This window comes from Crinia signifera, chromosome 6 (genome assembly GCF_055691185.1).
Source record: "Crinia signifera chromosome 6, ASM5569118v1, whole genome shotgun sequence".
Classification (NCBI taxonomy): domain Eukaryota; kingdom Metazoa; phylum Chordata; class Amphibia; order Anura; family Myobatrachidae; genus Crinia; species Crinia signifera.
The window spans coordinates 235,089,017-235,104,538 of NC_139222.1; the positions used below are offsets into that span (position 1 = coordinate 235,089,017).

The following is a 15,522-nucleotide window of genomic DNA, read 5'->3' on the forward strand; positions in this document are numbered from 1 at the left end:
GGCTTAGGCTGCAGGAGGGGAGGCATAGGCTGCAGGAGGGAAGGGTTAGGCTGCAGGAGGGGAGGCTTAGGCTGCAGGAGGGAAAGCTTAGGCTACAGGAGGGAAAGCTTAGGCTGCAGGAGGGAAGGCTTAGGCTGCAGGAGGGGAGGCATAGGCTGCAGGAGGGAAGGGTTAGGCTGCAGGAGGGGAGGCTTAGGCTGCAGGAGGGGAAGCTTAGGCTGCAGGAGGTAAAGCTTAGGCTGAAGGAGGGAAAGCTTAGGCTGAAGGAGGGGAGGGTTAGTGGGAGGGTAAGGGACAATGCCAATGTCTTAACTTCAGCATACTGTTAGGATCCCATGCCTAACCCACTGGTAGCACCCGATTGCCTGAATATATTGACTGCATTTTATGCCCAATCACACAACCAACCTTCACAGTGAGACTTGCTGGTCCAGTCCTCTCACTACGTTACTAGCTATTATCTTCTCAGCAAGTCAGTCTGGTCATAGTCACTGAAAGGCACCTGCTATGCAGATTTGTCTATAGCCAGAGAGACCAGCTACATCACTCATTAGTCTGGACTTTCTCTACCAAGGTCGGTTGACGTTTACGTCTATTTCCCATGGTATTATAAACAGTCACTTAATGAGGGTTATTATTAGAACATTTTCCAAATTCCAGATTAAATAGGCTTTTTTACATTAAATTCATGTAGGCTGCAAATCACAACATACAGTACACACATATGCATGGCATGGGCAGCACAGCATCTTATATTTCAACATTTAACCAGAAGACGTTTAGCAAATTATATAAAAAAAAAAAATAGAGGGCAGGGACTAAGTAACGAGAGAGGAGAGAAAAGAAAGGAACAGGGAAATATGGAGCAACCCATCGCAGAGTGCAAATGTTAGTAGGTATGAGGCTTCAACTAATCTGTGACTGTCTGGGAGTGTTCAGCGCTGATGTCACAGACCCTGGAAGTGTTCAGCGCTGATGTCACAGTCCCTCCCCAAAAACACCTGGGTATGCCTGCACTTTTTCAAACACAGACAGAAAACGGCAGGTTTCCACCCCCGCGACGGCTTCCTGTCAAACTGTGGCTCCATTGCGTTTACAATCCACACGCATTTGCAGACGCCAATTCCCCTCGCGCATTAACAACTGCGTACGCTAAGCGATCCTCTGATTAGCGATCCGTGCTTAATTAAGTTCAAACATTCGCTTTTACAGATGATGGATTCTTTTAAGTACAAGGAGACAAATTCATGTTGGCAGACAATTGCATGTTGGTGGACTGCAGACTGTGCACGCGCAGCGATCACATTGCCCATGCTGCTTTCTGCGATCACGCTCGCACTGAGTAGAGTGACTGACAGGAAGTGAAAATGAAGGCATGTAATCGCCGTTTTTGGGGCATGTATCTGCTGTCAGCTGCGATCATGTACTTAAAAAAACATGGCGCTAGCTTTGCTGCTGCAGTGGCCTTAGGGTACCCCTAGCAGGCGATGTTTCTCATTCTAGCATATGTGTAAGCAATCTATCACCCTTTCTGGGAGGCAGCTTCACATGCTAAGATTAGACGTTCCGAAGCCTAAAAAAATGCAACTACATCAATTAGGCCCAAGATTCCCTCCTTTGGATCTTCCAATCAGCTCCTATCTACCATGGTACAGGCTGGGTTAAAAAACTGACAGGTAGGAGCTGATTGGCTGGTTGTTTTTCACTCTCCACTCTAGCCTATAGTGTTAATCGAAATACCCTAGCAGGAAGAATTTTAGGGTACCAGGATTGTAAATTAAAGAGTAAATATGTCCTTATTATAAGTACTTTTAATAACAATGTTCTTCTTATCATTATATATGTCATATTTTCCTGCATTTAACTGCTATAGGCTTTGAATTGTTCATTTTCAGTTAAGAGAATGAGCAGAGGTGGAACCGGACAAAAGCTCATTGATCCTTCTGAATAAGTGCACTTGCACACCATGTGTAATATGGACAAGAATATAGCACCTTCTCTGCCTTATGATGGAACCAAAGCAAACAGGGAATCATACACTCAGCCGATGTATCGTATGCAATACCTTGGCAAGTAATCGGCAGCTAGATTGAGTGCACACATAGGCACACATTGAGCATATGATGTATCGCATGTGATCCCATTCACTGCCCAGGTATACGATGTATCCTTGGTGCAGCGTGACAATCTCCACATCTGATCCGATGCGCACAGGACCGCACGTCACAATCGTAAGTAAATGACATAGGATATGACACCTTCCACATGAGGTATTTGGTACTACAACAGGTTTATCTTTTTTATTCAAAGTCATGGTTCCCCTGAAAGGGGCATATAGCGCTCTTTAATAGATATGACACTAGATTGGACAGGAGCAGCAATCAAGAAGAGTCGAGAAACTATGGCAACTGTACTAAATAGAAACTAGTTTAAAGTCTTTTAACAACAGCATGTTAATGCCTTCATCCATTGAAAACTACATTAGACAAATACAGATACAATCAACTGCAGATATTTTCCAAAATCGGAAATATCGCCACTTTTCACCGATAATAGGTCGAATTTACATTTGACCTATTCAAACTCTCCGGAAGTCAGGAATTCTATGATGGTCGGATAGCCCGCAGATCAGCAAAATGGGCCACAAGTTCGTCAATTTAGCGGCCGTTTTTTGCCAATGCAGATTCGGCCTTTAAGAAGGTTGAATCTGTATCTGTGAAGATGGATGCTAAATTGGCGAATTTGGGTCTGTTTTCGCCAATACGCGGTCACATTAAATAGGTGTGCGCTGATATTTCTGCCTGTAAATAAATATCTGTAGAGCTACAAACATCACTCATATTTCCCATAGACAGCAGACCATAAATGCATGATCTCACATTGTATTTAGTGATTTCACAATAACATATTAAATCCTCATCCACGAGTAAACATAATCCATGTAACACCATATAAAACAAGAATATGTCTAGTACTTACTTGATTTCCTTCGTGGATCTTCCCACCGTCTGACCTGACACCTGACCTCGGCTGCTTAGATTGTAAGATCCCAATTGCATGTCTGCTGGAACCATCGAAAATCTTCTTGTCCATGTGATGTTGGAGGTCCCGGGAAGATGAAGCATTTTCCTCCAGTTCTGGAGCTCTGTGAGGGTAGTTTTCTTTGTTATTGTCATCTCTGCTAATTAAAAAGATATAATAATAAGGAGCTACTCAATCATTCTTCTTTGCTAAACTGAATAGCCTCCTTTTGGGATCATGGAGGATGGAATCTAGAGCTAAATTTGTTGTATTGTCACTTAAGATGGCTCTCAATTTAGGGTTCTCAGAAGGGATCTTAACCCTTTGAGTACCAAGTGAATTTGTCACCAAGAAACCATCCTTTATCATAACAACTCATAATGTTTACCTTATATATAGAAATTATAAAATTGTTGCACAACATTTTTTATTTGAATTTATATACCAAATGTGAGCGACGCTGACATTTTTAGTGTATATATTGAACATCGCTCATAGAAATGTTGGCACTCAAAGGGTTAAAGTAACAGTTAACATTTCCCTCCCTCCACCCATTATTCTATATATTGGTCAATGAATTATTTTAAAAATGTACCCATACACATCCAGTGATCCAGTGCTGATAGAGCCCCGTAAGTATTAGCCCCTCATAACACTACCTGCTCTGCATTGTATAATACTGTACAGATGTATCCTCAGATAGGGCAGCACTGATTGGTGTAATGGTTAGCATTACTGCCTCACAGCACTGAGGTCCTGAGTTCGATTCCCACCATGGCCCTAACTGTGCGGAATTTGTATATTCTCCCTTATTGCATGGGTTTCCTCATTGGTATATAGTGGTAAGTTAATTGGTTTCCAACAAAATTAACCCAACAGTGAATGTGGTAGAGAATATAGATTGTAAGCTCAACTGTTCAAATATTTTCTCTAAAGCGCTGCGGAATATGTGTATGCTATATAAGAAACTGTTAATAAATAAATAATATAGTGCTGCCGTAATGTATGAGACTTGCAAAATCGTTTGGTACGCAGTCCAATCGCAATGCACTGATAAGCTGTGGGAACGAGCCAATGCAGCCTGGTGGCATATAACTTTCCCATGGTGTGTGCGCCCAAATGTACTCATCAGAGCAATGTGACATAGGTATGTAGACCGATTTTAATATGTACAGGCACCCAGATGCCTGTTTCATATGTGAAATGGCCCCCCAGACCCCATTTTTAATTGTATACCCACCCTGATGGCTAAATGACCCCCATTGTTAAAGCCACCCCACTATCAACGCCAACCCGAAGCGTGGCGAGCGCAGCGAGCCCACGAGGGGCGGCGGTACGCGTCCTCCGACCTTTTCATACCCCCACAATCCACGTCGGCGTGGAGTTGATTTTATATAGTGTGGCGAGCGCAGCGAGCCACCGAGCCCGAAGCGTGGCGAGCGCAGCGAGTCCCGCGAGGGGACGTGGATACCTTCACAGCTATACGCGTCCCCTCGCGGGCTTCACAGGTATCCGCGTCCGCTCGCCACGCTTCGGGCTCGGTGGCTTGCTGCGCTCGCCACACTATATAAAATCAACTCCACGCCGACGTGGATAGTGGGGGTATGAAAAGGTCGGAGGACGCGTACCGCCGCCCCTCGCGGGCGCGCTGCGCTCGCCACGCTTCGGGTTGGCGTTGATAGTGGGGTGGCGTTAACAATGGGGGGCATTTAGCCATCAGGGTGGGAATACAATTAAAAATGGGGTCTGGGGGGCCATTTCACATATGAAACAGGCATCTGGGTGCCTTCACATATTAAAATCGTGGCAAATTGCGTCAAATCGCGTCAAATCGCATCGCATGCAATCTGATTGTATGCGATGCGATTTGACGCGATTTTTAGGTGCGATGAAGAAAATCGGGCGCCCAGTAATTGGTAAACCCTGTGTCTATCTGAATATGCCTGTTAGATTTGAGGATGGGTGGGTGCAAACTCAAATCTAAATTGTAGAGTAAATAGAACGTTGCTCCACATATGTTACTGCAGGTTGAGTATTCCTTATCCAAATATCCATTATCCAAATTACCCCGAAAACCAGTTTCCAAAAAGTACCTTTTTTTGCTCTAAAACCTACTGGTTACATCTGTAACTGGCACTACTGAGGACATGATATGTAACTGGCACTACTGGGGACATGATATGTAACTGGCACTACTGGGGACATGATATGTAACTGGCACTACTGGGGACATGATATGTAACTGGCACTACTGGGGACATGATATATAACTGGCACTACTGGGGACATTATATGTAACTGGCACTACTGGGGACATGATATATAACTGGTACTACTGGGGGCATGATATATAACTTGCACTACTGGGGACATGATATGTAACTGGCACTACTGGGGACATGATATATAACTGCCACTTCTGGTCATATAATATATAACGAGCACTACTGGGGACATGATATGTAACTGGCACTACTGGGGACATGATATGTAACTGGTACTACTGGGTACATGATATGTAACTGGCACTACTGGGGACATGATATGTAACTGACACTACTGGGGACATCTGTAACTGACATTACCGGGGACATGATACGTAACTGACACTACTGGGGACATGATATGTATCTGACACTACTGAGGACATGATATGTATCTGACACTACTGGGGACATGATACGTAACTGACACTACTGGGGACATGATATGTATCTGATACTACTGGGTACATGATATGTAACTGACACTACTGGGGACATGATACGTAACTGACACTACTGGGGACATGATATGTATCTGACACTACTGGGGTCAGCTGTAACTGACACTACTGGGGACATGATACGTAATGGGCACTACTGAGGACATGATATGTAGCTGGCACTACTGGGGACATGATATGTATCTGACACTAATGGGGGCATGATACGTAACTGACACTACTGGGGACATGATATGTATCGGACACTATTGGGGACATCTGTAACTGGCACTACTGGGGACATGATATGTAACTGGCACTACTGGGGACATGATATGTAACTGGCACTACTGGGGACATGATATGTAACTGGCACTACTGGGGACATGATATATAACTGGCACTACTGGGGACATGATATGTAACTGGCACTACTGGGGACATGATATATAACTGCCACTTCTGGTCACATGATATATAACTGCCACTTCTGGTTACATGATATATAACGAGCACTACTGGGGACATGATATGTAACTGGCACTATTGGGGACATGATATGTAACTGGCACTACTGGGCACATGATATGTAACTGGCACTACTGGGGACATGATATGTAACTGATACTACTGGGGACATCTGTAACTGACATTACTGGGGACATGATATGTAACTGACACTACTGGGGACATCTGTAACTGACATTACTGGGGACATGATACGTAACTGACACTACTGGGGACATGATATGTATCTGACACTACTGGGGACATGTTAGGTATCTGACACTACTGGGGACATGATACGTAATGGGCACTACTGTGGACATGATATATAACTGGCACTACTGGGGACATGATATGTATCTGACACTACTAGGGGCATGATACATAACTGACACTACTGTGGACATAATATGTATCTGACACTACTGGGGACATCTGTAACTGGCACTACTGGGGACATGATATGTAACAGGCACTACTGAGGACATGATATGTAACAGCACTACTGGGGACATGATATGTAACTGGCACTACTGAGGACATGATATGTAACAGCACTACTGGGGACATGATATGTAACTGGCACTACTGGGGACATGATATTTAACTGGCACTACTGAGGACATGATATGTAACTGGCACTAAATATGTGCAAGAAAAGAAATTATTGCTTGCCATTCAAAGTCAGTGCCTGAGATAGGACACAAACTTGGTTTCATGTTTAAAACCTTGTTTCAGGCACAGATAAAATATATTTGTATGTATTTCATGTGTTTGATGTGTTTATACAAATAAATGCAAGATACCTCATTGAAATATAAAAATATTCTGAAATACAGAATAATCTGTTATCCAAAATGCTTCTGGTCCCGAGTATTTTGGATAAGGGATACTCAACTTGTATATGCAAAAGCAGCCGGTATTTACCCTGCATGCAAAAACAATAAATGTGCACACCTGCATTGCAACATGAGTTGTTATAGTTATAATTCTGAATTAGCCCAGTAATGTCTGTACACTGTACAAGCGGAGCTGGGTACATAAGTCTACATCAATGACCAATATAAGGGAGTGTCCTATAAGGGTGAAAGTAAAGAAAACTGTATAACAAAAGGGATATGGCTTTTATAACACTGCACATTTCTTTTCTACAAGACAAACGCCTTGTAAAAGCACTATGGAAATATATTCACAGACAGGATGTATCTTTGTTTCAGTATAATCCAGCATATTAAAGCAATTGTACACTTGCTGTAAAAAAAGCAGCATAATTAATTACTTTTGCCTATGCCTTAGAAAACCGTATTACTAATACCCCTTTTACACCAACATCCCGGATCCGACCTGGTATTTGGAACATGGGGGCAGATGTATTAAGCCTGGTGAAGAGATAAAGTGGAAGGAGATAATGCAACAGCCAATCAGCTGTGTTTGAAAACTGACAGTTGAGAATTGATTGGCTGGTGCGTTATCTCCTTCCTCTTTATCTTCACTTTTTCTCCACTTAATCTCTTCAACAGGCTTACTACATCAGCCCCATGGTTCCAAGCCAGGTCGGATCTGGAATTTTGGTCCATTTACACTGCAGTGCCGGGGGGGGGCACTAATCACGGTGCCCCGGACCGCTGCGCTGGGGGGCAAGCCCAGCACCAAGGTCAGCTCCGTGCACCCCCGCAGCCCCCTTCCTGCCTTCGCTGCTGTCTGCACAGTACAGCAGACCAGACAGCAGCGGAGGCTGTGTGTGCCCCCACCCATCCTCCACGTTAACTGCAGGATGCTGCAGTCCAGAGGTTAGGCTTCCCCCATTGCTGTAAACGGGAGCCGGGTATACCCATTTACACTGCCTACTACCCAGGTCCTGCCCGAGTTCTACCCTGGTCAGGACCTGGGTAGAAGTACAGTGTAAATTTACATGGGTTAACCCCTTTTACACCGCCGCTGACCCGTGTCCACGAGGGGGGAAAAACGGTTTTGGGTGCGGTGTAAAAGGGTTATTAGTAAGATGGGCCTTCACAGGGAAAAACTAGAGGCAAAATCAATTGGAAAAGAGGAAATTCTTACACATTACATTACATTTTTCTGCCTTATGAGATTATTTGAATTTTATTTTATTCTATTCAAATGCAGCTTTTTTTTTAGGTACTGGATATATAAAGCTGTGTGCACATGAAAACACAGCTTTTTATTTGCATACTGAAACATAACCACATCACGTCTGACATTTCCCCAGCTGATGCTACGCTGCCACAGCATCCAATCGCACACAATATGGGTCACAGCACAAATGACATTTTCCATAATATTTAACAATTTTTAAGAGTTGTTGTTTAAATGATAACATTAAAAATAATAATAATAATATTAATATTAGTAGTAGGGGTAATATAAAAAATGGTACTTGTTTCCTAGCACGGCCACAAAGATCTTGATCGTGGGCATCGTGAGGTAAAATCGGGGGCATCGCGGCCATCGCATGCACTAAAAAATCGGGTGCGATGGTACCGACGCGATGCCCGCGATTTCCCCATAGGGAACAATGTTAAATACCTCAATTTATCCGCGATGCCCCCGATTTCCCATAGGAATCAATGTTAAATGGCTCAATTTACCCAAATCATCATAGGGAACAATGGGAAATGGGCCAGAAAACCCCAAAAACACCGCTGAACACTGAAATGTCCCCCCAAAAGTAGTTGACGCCACCCCACGATCAACGCGAACCCGAAGCGTGGCGAGCGCAGCGAGCCTGCGAGGGGCGGCGTTACGCGTCCTCCGACCTTTTCATACCCCCACTATCCATGTTGGCGTGGAGTTGAGAATAGAATAGTGTGGCGAGCGCAGCGAGCCACTGAGCCCGAAGCGTGGCGAGCGCAGCGAGCCCCGTGAGGGGACGTGGATACCTGTGAAGCCCGCGAAGGGACGCGTTTACCTGTGAAGGTATCTGCGTCCCCTCGCGGGGCTCGCTGCGCTCGCCACGCTTCGGGTTCGGGTTGAACGTGGGGGGACATTTCACTGTTAAGGGGTGTTTTTTGGGTTTTCTGGCCCATTTACCATTGTTCCCTATGATGATTTGGGTAAATTGAGCCATTTAACATTGATTCCTATGGGAAATCTGGGGCATCGCGGCTAAATTGAGTCTTTTAACATTGTTCCCTATGGGGAAATCGGGGGCATCGCGGCTAAATTGAGTCTTTTAACATTGTTCCCTATGGGGAAATCGGGGGCATCGCGTCTGGACCATTTAAGCTTTTTTTAGCCGCATACGACGCGACCGACGCAATATTGACTTTTTTCAATGCATTTCAATGGGAAAATCGGGGGCATCGCGTCGGTCGCGTCGCAGACCACTAAAAATTACACCCGATGCCCGCGATTGTGGCCGTGCTAGGAAACAAGTACCTAAAAAATATATAGCGCATGAAATACCGCCTTATACCATAAGTCGGCTCAACAAACCCGGGAAAAACTCTTGTCGACCTTTTGACTGCTGACCTTCCCATTGTCGACCTAATGCGTGTGTAGACCTTTCAACCCTGTCGACCTTAGCCACGTCGACCTATTTAACGTGTCAACCTAAGCCATGTCAATCTTTAGTGATCGACCCAACGCAGGATGACTGTACACTGGAGAAGTGGAATAATTCGCAGTGCTGCGTCTTTTAAATCCCACCCGCCGCCCGCACAGACCCTGCCCCCTCCTTCACAGGGCGAATAAACCCTTGCACAAACATCCATTCGTATCCTATGGGGCGACACCCACATCATTCGATGGTCACTGTCAGGTGTCTTAGGCTTGCGTGCGTTCTGGAGGGGAACATGGCGGGTAGCTGACATCCGGTGATGTCAGCTGCCTGCCCCCGGAACGCGCGTCACTGGGTCATTTCCATGGGAACGCCCCTGAAATGTTGGGTGTTGCCATGTCCGCATCCCCCGCCCCCGCCCCCCCCCACGCCTGCAGTGTTGTGTGAAAGCGTCCATGCTTAAGTAAACCATAAAAACGAGACTACAATGTTTAAAAAGAGTCATAATAAAAACCATGAAAAACAACTATTACATATGCCACTGACTAAATAAAGACATAAATAAGTGAATGAATGAATAAATAATACAAAATAAACATCACATTCCATGTTACTCTCATCATAACTGTCTCAAAATGAGATTTCAATGAATCATTTAATCTCATGTTCATACAAAGCATTGCAGCACCGCAGTCCACACTGTGATGATGGTGGCATGAACTGTAAGAATTATATCAAAATCCCGGATCCGACCCTGTATTTGGAACACGGTTCCAATCTGGGTCGGATCCGGGATTTTCTCTCTTTACACCACAGTGCTGACCCTAATATTCCCGGACCGGCACCGTTTACACTGCACACGGGTGCAGGGTGCGTTGCTTGGAGATGATATATGTAATAATATGCTGAGAATAGGTAGACAATTGGTTATCACATCTCGTCATCCTAATAGTATGCTGTTAGTTGGGGTATGGGGTCATTGGGACGACCAAACTAAGGCCGACACCTGAAATAGGTCGACATAGATGAAAGGACGACACAAGTATTAGGCCGACATGCTTAAGGTCGACGTATGTTCTTCACTTTTTTATGTTCCAAATGACGACATAGTCAACGTAGACACCTTATTGGTGCACCTTGCCCCCGTGCATGGCTCCCTACACTCAGCACACTATTTTGAAATGCAGCCTGTTGGCACGTCGGCTCATAGAAAAAAAGTGAAAACCCCATGTTGACCTTTTGACTGTTGACATGGCCATTGTCGACCTTCAATCCATCTCAACCTTAAGCATGTCGACCTATTTCAGGTGTCGGCCTAAGCCATTTCGACCTTCAGGGGTTGACCCAATGCATGCCGACCTTAAATGTGTCGACCTAACGGCCATATACCGTTAGCTGTACTCCATTTGTTTGATACAGATAAAAAGATGCCGTCCCTAAGGAACACTATACGGAGCTCCCGTGTAGCTGGAGAAGCCAGTTGTAAATGTTGCAGATGTACAGGAGTATAAGGTTTCTATCAATACTCCCTGCAGTGCTAATTGTACATGGATTTCTTTGTTCTGGCCTCAGACTGTAAACAATACAAGAACAATTCCCCAAAGTAGGAACAGGAGACCAAAGACTGAACAACACTATTATGAAAATGAAATATTACATTTATCTGTACAAATTGTTCTGACACATAAATGACTGTGTTTATAGGATATCTTGGCTCTACCATGTGTGCATTCTACTGTATATTGTAGCCAATAGCCAGAGTATGTGGGAGCCAATGAGAGGGCAGAAGTGTGTCTGCCAGAAAGATGTAATACCCTGTATTGTAATACGCAGAATTATTGCGGTCTGCTGTAGGGGCAAATCAATAGAAACAATGGCCAAGAGGACAATGGCCAAGAGGACCGCCATGTCAGCAAATTAGTCACCACACGTTACCGTCACAATTCTGAAATTTCCATGTAAAACTCCTGAAAAAAGTTTGGTTTAGACTAGCCTTCCTTGACATTGTGACAAGAGGGGTTATTCTGGTTCACTCCTTCTGTAAAAAATTCCTTCTCAAATGGACAAAACCATGTGCACTGCAGGTGGGGTAGATGTTACTTGTGCAGAGAGAGTTAGATTTGGGTGTGGTTTTACTTCAAAGTGAGAATATATTGCAGTGTAAAATAAAGCAGCCAGTATTTTCCCTGCACAGAAACAAGATAACTCACCCAAATCTAATTCTCTCTGCACATTTTACATCTGCTCCCCTGCAGTGCACATGGTTTTGTCCATATAAGAAGGAATTTGCCAAAAGGAATGAACCAGAATAACCCCCATTGTGACAAGGAACGGATTTCAATTTAATGGGATGTATGGGAAAAGTTGCAATGCAGTTGAATGCCATGTACTGTTCTAGATACATTCCCTCAGGCTGTGAATACAGGATGTTTGTGGCCAGTCCTCAGGCAGACTGGGAGTAGCAGCAGCAGAAGTCAAATTAGACAGATTTCATTGTTATCAATATTATTTAAAAACATAATGCCAAGGTCATAACAGGTGGAAAACTGAGTTAGGAAAAATATATTGCAATAAAAACGGTGAAATGAATAAAAACCTAATTTACAAAATTGGCAAAATTGGCAAAATGAGTTAGGAAAAATATATTGCAATAAAAACGGTGAAATGAATAAAAACCTAATTTACAAAATTGGCAAAATTAAATTCAATGAGTTATGGAAATCAGCAAATTATTTAAAGATAAATGATTGTGTTCTGCACTTGGTTGAATGCATACAGTAACCCGAAGCAACCAAACATCTATCATTTTATTTTCTGAATTACCATATATACTCGAGTATAAGCCTACTTTTTCTGAACATTTTTTATGCTGAAAAAGCCCCCCTCGGCTTATACTCGAGTGAGGGTCCCACTTGAGTCAATAAGTTTTCCCAGTTTTTTGTGGTAAAATTAGGTGCCTCGGCTTATACTCAAGTATATACGGTATGTGATGTGATGTAACAGATTTATAAGTGTTACAGCTCAATCGTGTATTCTGCACCATGTTATTCAATGGACCAGTAACTGAAAATGATAGGGTATCCCCTACATGATACCTGTTCTGCAGATGAAATTGTGGGATAAAAAAAGCAGGTGATTTTTTTTACAGCTTGCACTCTGCATCAAGAGGTTACTATAGCTGCTGGTCATGATCACTGTAAATGCTTTCCTATATGGTTGCATGGGAATGATTATTTAGCTTATAATGTGATAGTACATGTACAGTACCAATAATTTGGATAAAAGGGTTAGCATAGGGGATTATAGACATGGACTAGTGGTGGAACTAACAGCAATGGACTGCTGTCTATATGGATGAGGCAAGCAGTACTAGTAGAGGGACTCACAGCAAAGTACCACTGTATGTATGGATGAGGAAAGCAGTACTAGTAGAAAGACTTACAGCAATGGGCCGCTATCTGGATGGATGAGGCAAGCAGTACTAGAAGAGAGACTTACAGCAATGGGCCGCTGGCTGTATGAATGAAACAAGCAGTCCTAGTGGTGGAACTAACAGCAATGGGCCGCTGTCTATATGGATGAGGCAAGCAGTACTAGTAGAGAGACTTAAAGCACCGGGCCGCTGTCTATATGAATGAGGCAAGCAGTACTAGTAGAGTGACTTACAGCAATGGGCCCCTGTCTATATGAATGAGGCGAGCAGTACTAGTAGAGAGACTTACAGCAATGGGCCGCTGTCTATATGAATGAGGCAAGCAGTACTAGTAGAGAGACTTACAGCAATGGGCCACTGGCTGTATGGATGAGGAAAGCAGTAGTAGTAGAGGGACTTACAGCAATGGGCTGCTGTCTATATGGATGAGGCAAGCAGTACTAGTAGAGGGACTTACAGCAATGGACCGCTGTCTGTATGGCTGAGGCAAGCAGTACTAGTAGAGGGACTTACAGCAATGGGCTGCTGTCTATATGGATGAGGCAAGCAGTACTAGTAGAGGGACTTACAGCAATGGGCTGCAGGCTGTATGTATAATACAAGCAGTACTAGTAGAGAGACTTACAGCAATGGGCCTCTGTCTGTATGGATGAGGCAAGCAGTACTAGTAGAGGGACTTACAGCAATGGACCACTCTCTGTATGGCTGAGGCAAGCAGTACTAGTAGAGGGACTTACAGCAATGGGCCGCTCTCTGTATGGCTGAGGCAAGCAGTACTAGTAGAGGGACTTACAGCAATGGACCACTCTCTGTATGGCTGAGGCAAGCAGTACTAGTAGAGGGATTTACAGCAATGGGCCGCTGTCTGTATGGATGAGGAAAGCAGTAGTAGTAAAGGACTTACAGCAATAGTCTGGATGAGGCAAGCAGTACTAGTGGTGGAACTAACAGCAATGGGCTGCAGGCTGTATGTATAATACAAGCAGTATTAGTAGAGGGACTTACAGCAATGGACCACTGTCTATATGGATGAGGCAAGCAGTACTAGTAGAGGGACTTACAGCAATGGACCGCTGTCTGGATGAGGCAAGCAGTACTAGTGGTGGAACTAACAGCAATGGCTGTTTTACCACGCTGGTGCATTTTCCAAAAGACTGCACTTTCTTGGCACTTGGACACTTTGAAAAGGACGCATTTGCACTTTCCAATAGGGATCCTGACCCTAAGCCTTCTGCGGTGGTGCCGCAGATCTTACCAATAAGTTAAGCCCACCGCAGCCTTCACTTTGGGTGAGGTATTTGTTTCTTTTTATTGTGAAAGACAAAAGAACCCGCATTGGACACATATGTAATATGTTTTATTGCAAATTTTGTTTTATTGATAATAAAAGTTGTTTGTAACAACTGACATTTTGTTTATGATATCTGCGCCAGGCTATTCCATATTTACCAGTACAGTTCTTCCATTTCAAGGGGGACGATATCACCCCTATGGTAATACACAGGCTGCAATATCATAATTAATGCGCATTAAACACAAGTACCCCACACACAATTGTCTGCATGGATACGGCACACAGTACTAGTAGAGGGACTGACAGCAATGGAGCAACATCTTCACACAGTATTGTGAGAGACCATTAGAACATGGGGATGCTGTCTGTATAATAAGGCAAGCACTACCAGCAGAGAGGATTACAGATCTAGGGCCAGATGGACTAAGCTTCAAAAGTGATAAAATCAACTCCTGCCTGACATTTTTCAAACACAGTCTGTGACATGGCAGGTAGGAGCTGATTGGCTGGCTGTTTATCATTCTCCATTTTATCACTTTTGAAGCTTAGTGCATCTGGTCCCTAGACTGTTCTGTCTATGACAGAACAAGCAGTACTAGGAGAGAGCGGATACAGAAATGGATGACTGCTGCATGAAACAGGCAGAACTAGGAGAAAAGTGTATAGGACACCTGTAGTAGTTTGAGATCATGGACCGGAACCTGTACGGAGTACTGCCTAAGACTGGTAGTTCTTGGACTGACAAGAAGCTTGGGACCAGTAGAATACTAATCTGGCAAAGACTTGTGGTGTGAAGTTTAACAGACTGGAGCAGAAGCTAGACTGGAGCGGAAAAGTACAACACTTCGGTCTTTAGGTCTGGAACTTGATTTGCTGAATATTGTGCTGGAACTAGAATGGGTGAGAAACTGGCTGGAACAGGAATTGCTGGGATCTGGGCTGGAACCACCATGGCTGAGAAACTGTCTGGAACCGGCACTGCTGGGAACTGAGCTGGAACCAAAATTTCTGGGAACTGGGCTAGAACCAGAACTATACTGGAC

General features: G+C 44.1%; 1 protein-coding gene across 3 annotated transcripts in view; it reads right to left on the bottom strand.

The window, feature by feature from the left end:
* The window catches only part of FAM13C (family with sequence similarity 13 member C), a 118,807-nt gene that overhangs the window by 76,188 nt on the left and 27,097 nt on the right, over positions 1 to 15,522 (bottom strand). For 2 of the 3 annotated variants that reach the window (XM_083149114.1, XM_083149112.1), the window contains exon 3: positions 2,980 to 3,181. In XM_083149114.1, coding sequence (XP_083005240.1) covers positions 2,980 to 3,181 — 202 coding nt within the window. The remainder of the gene's footprint in view (positions 1 to 2,979; positions 3,182 to 15,522) is intronic. The other variant, XM_083149113.1, reaches the window with a different exon arrangement.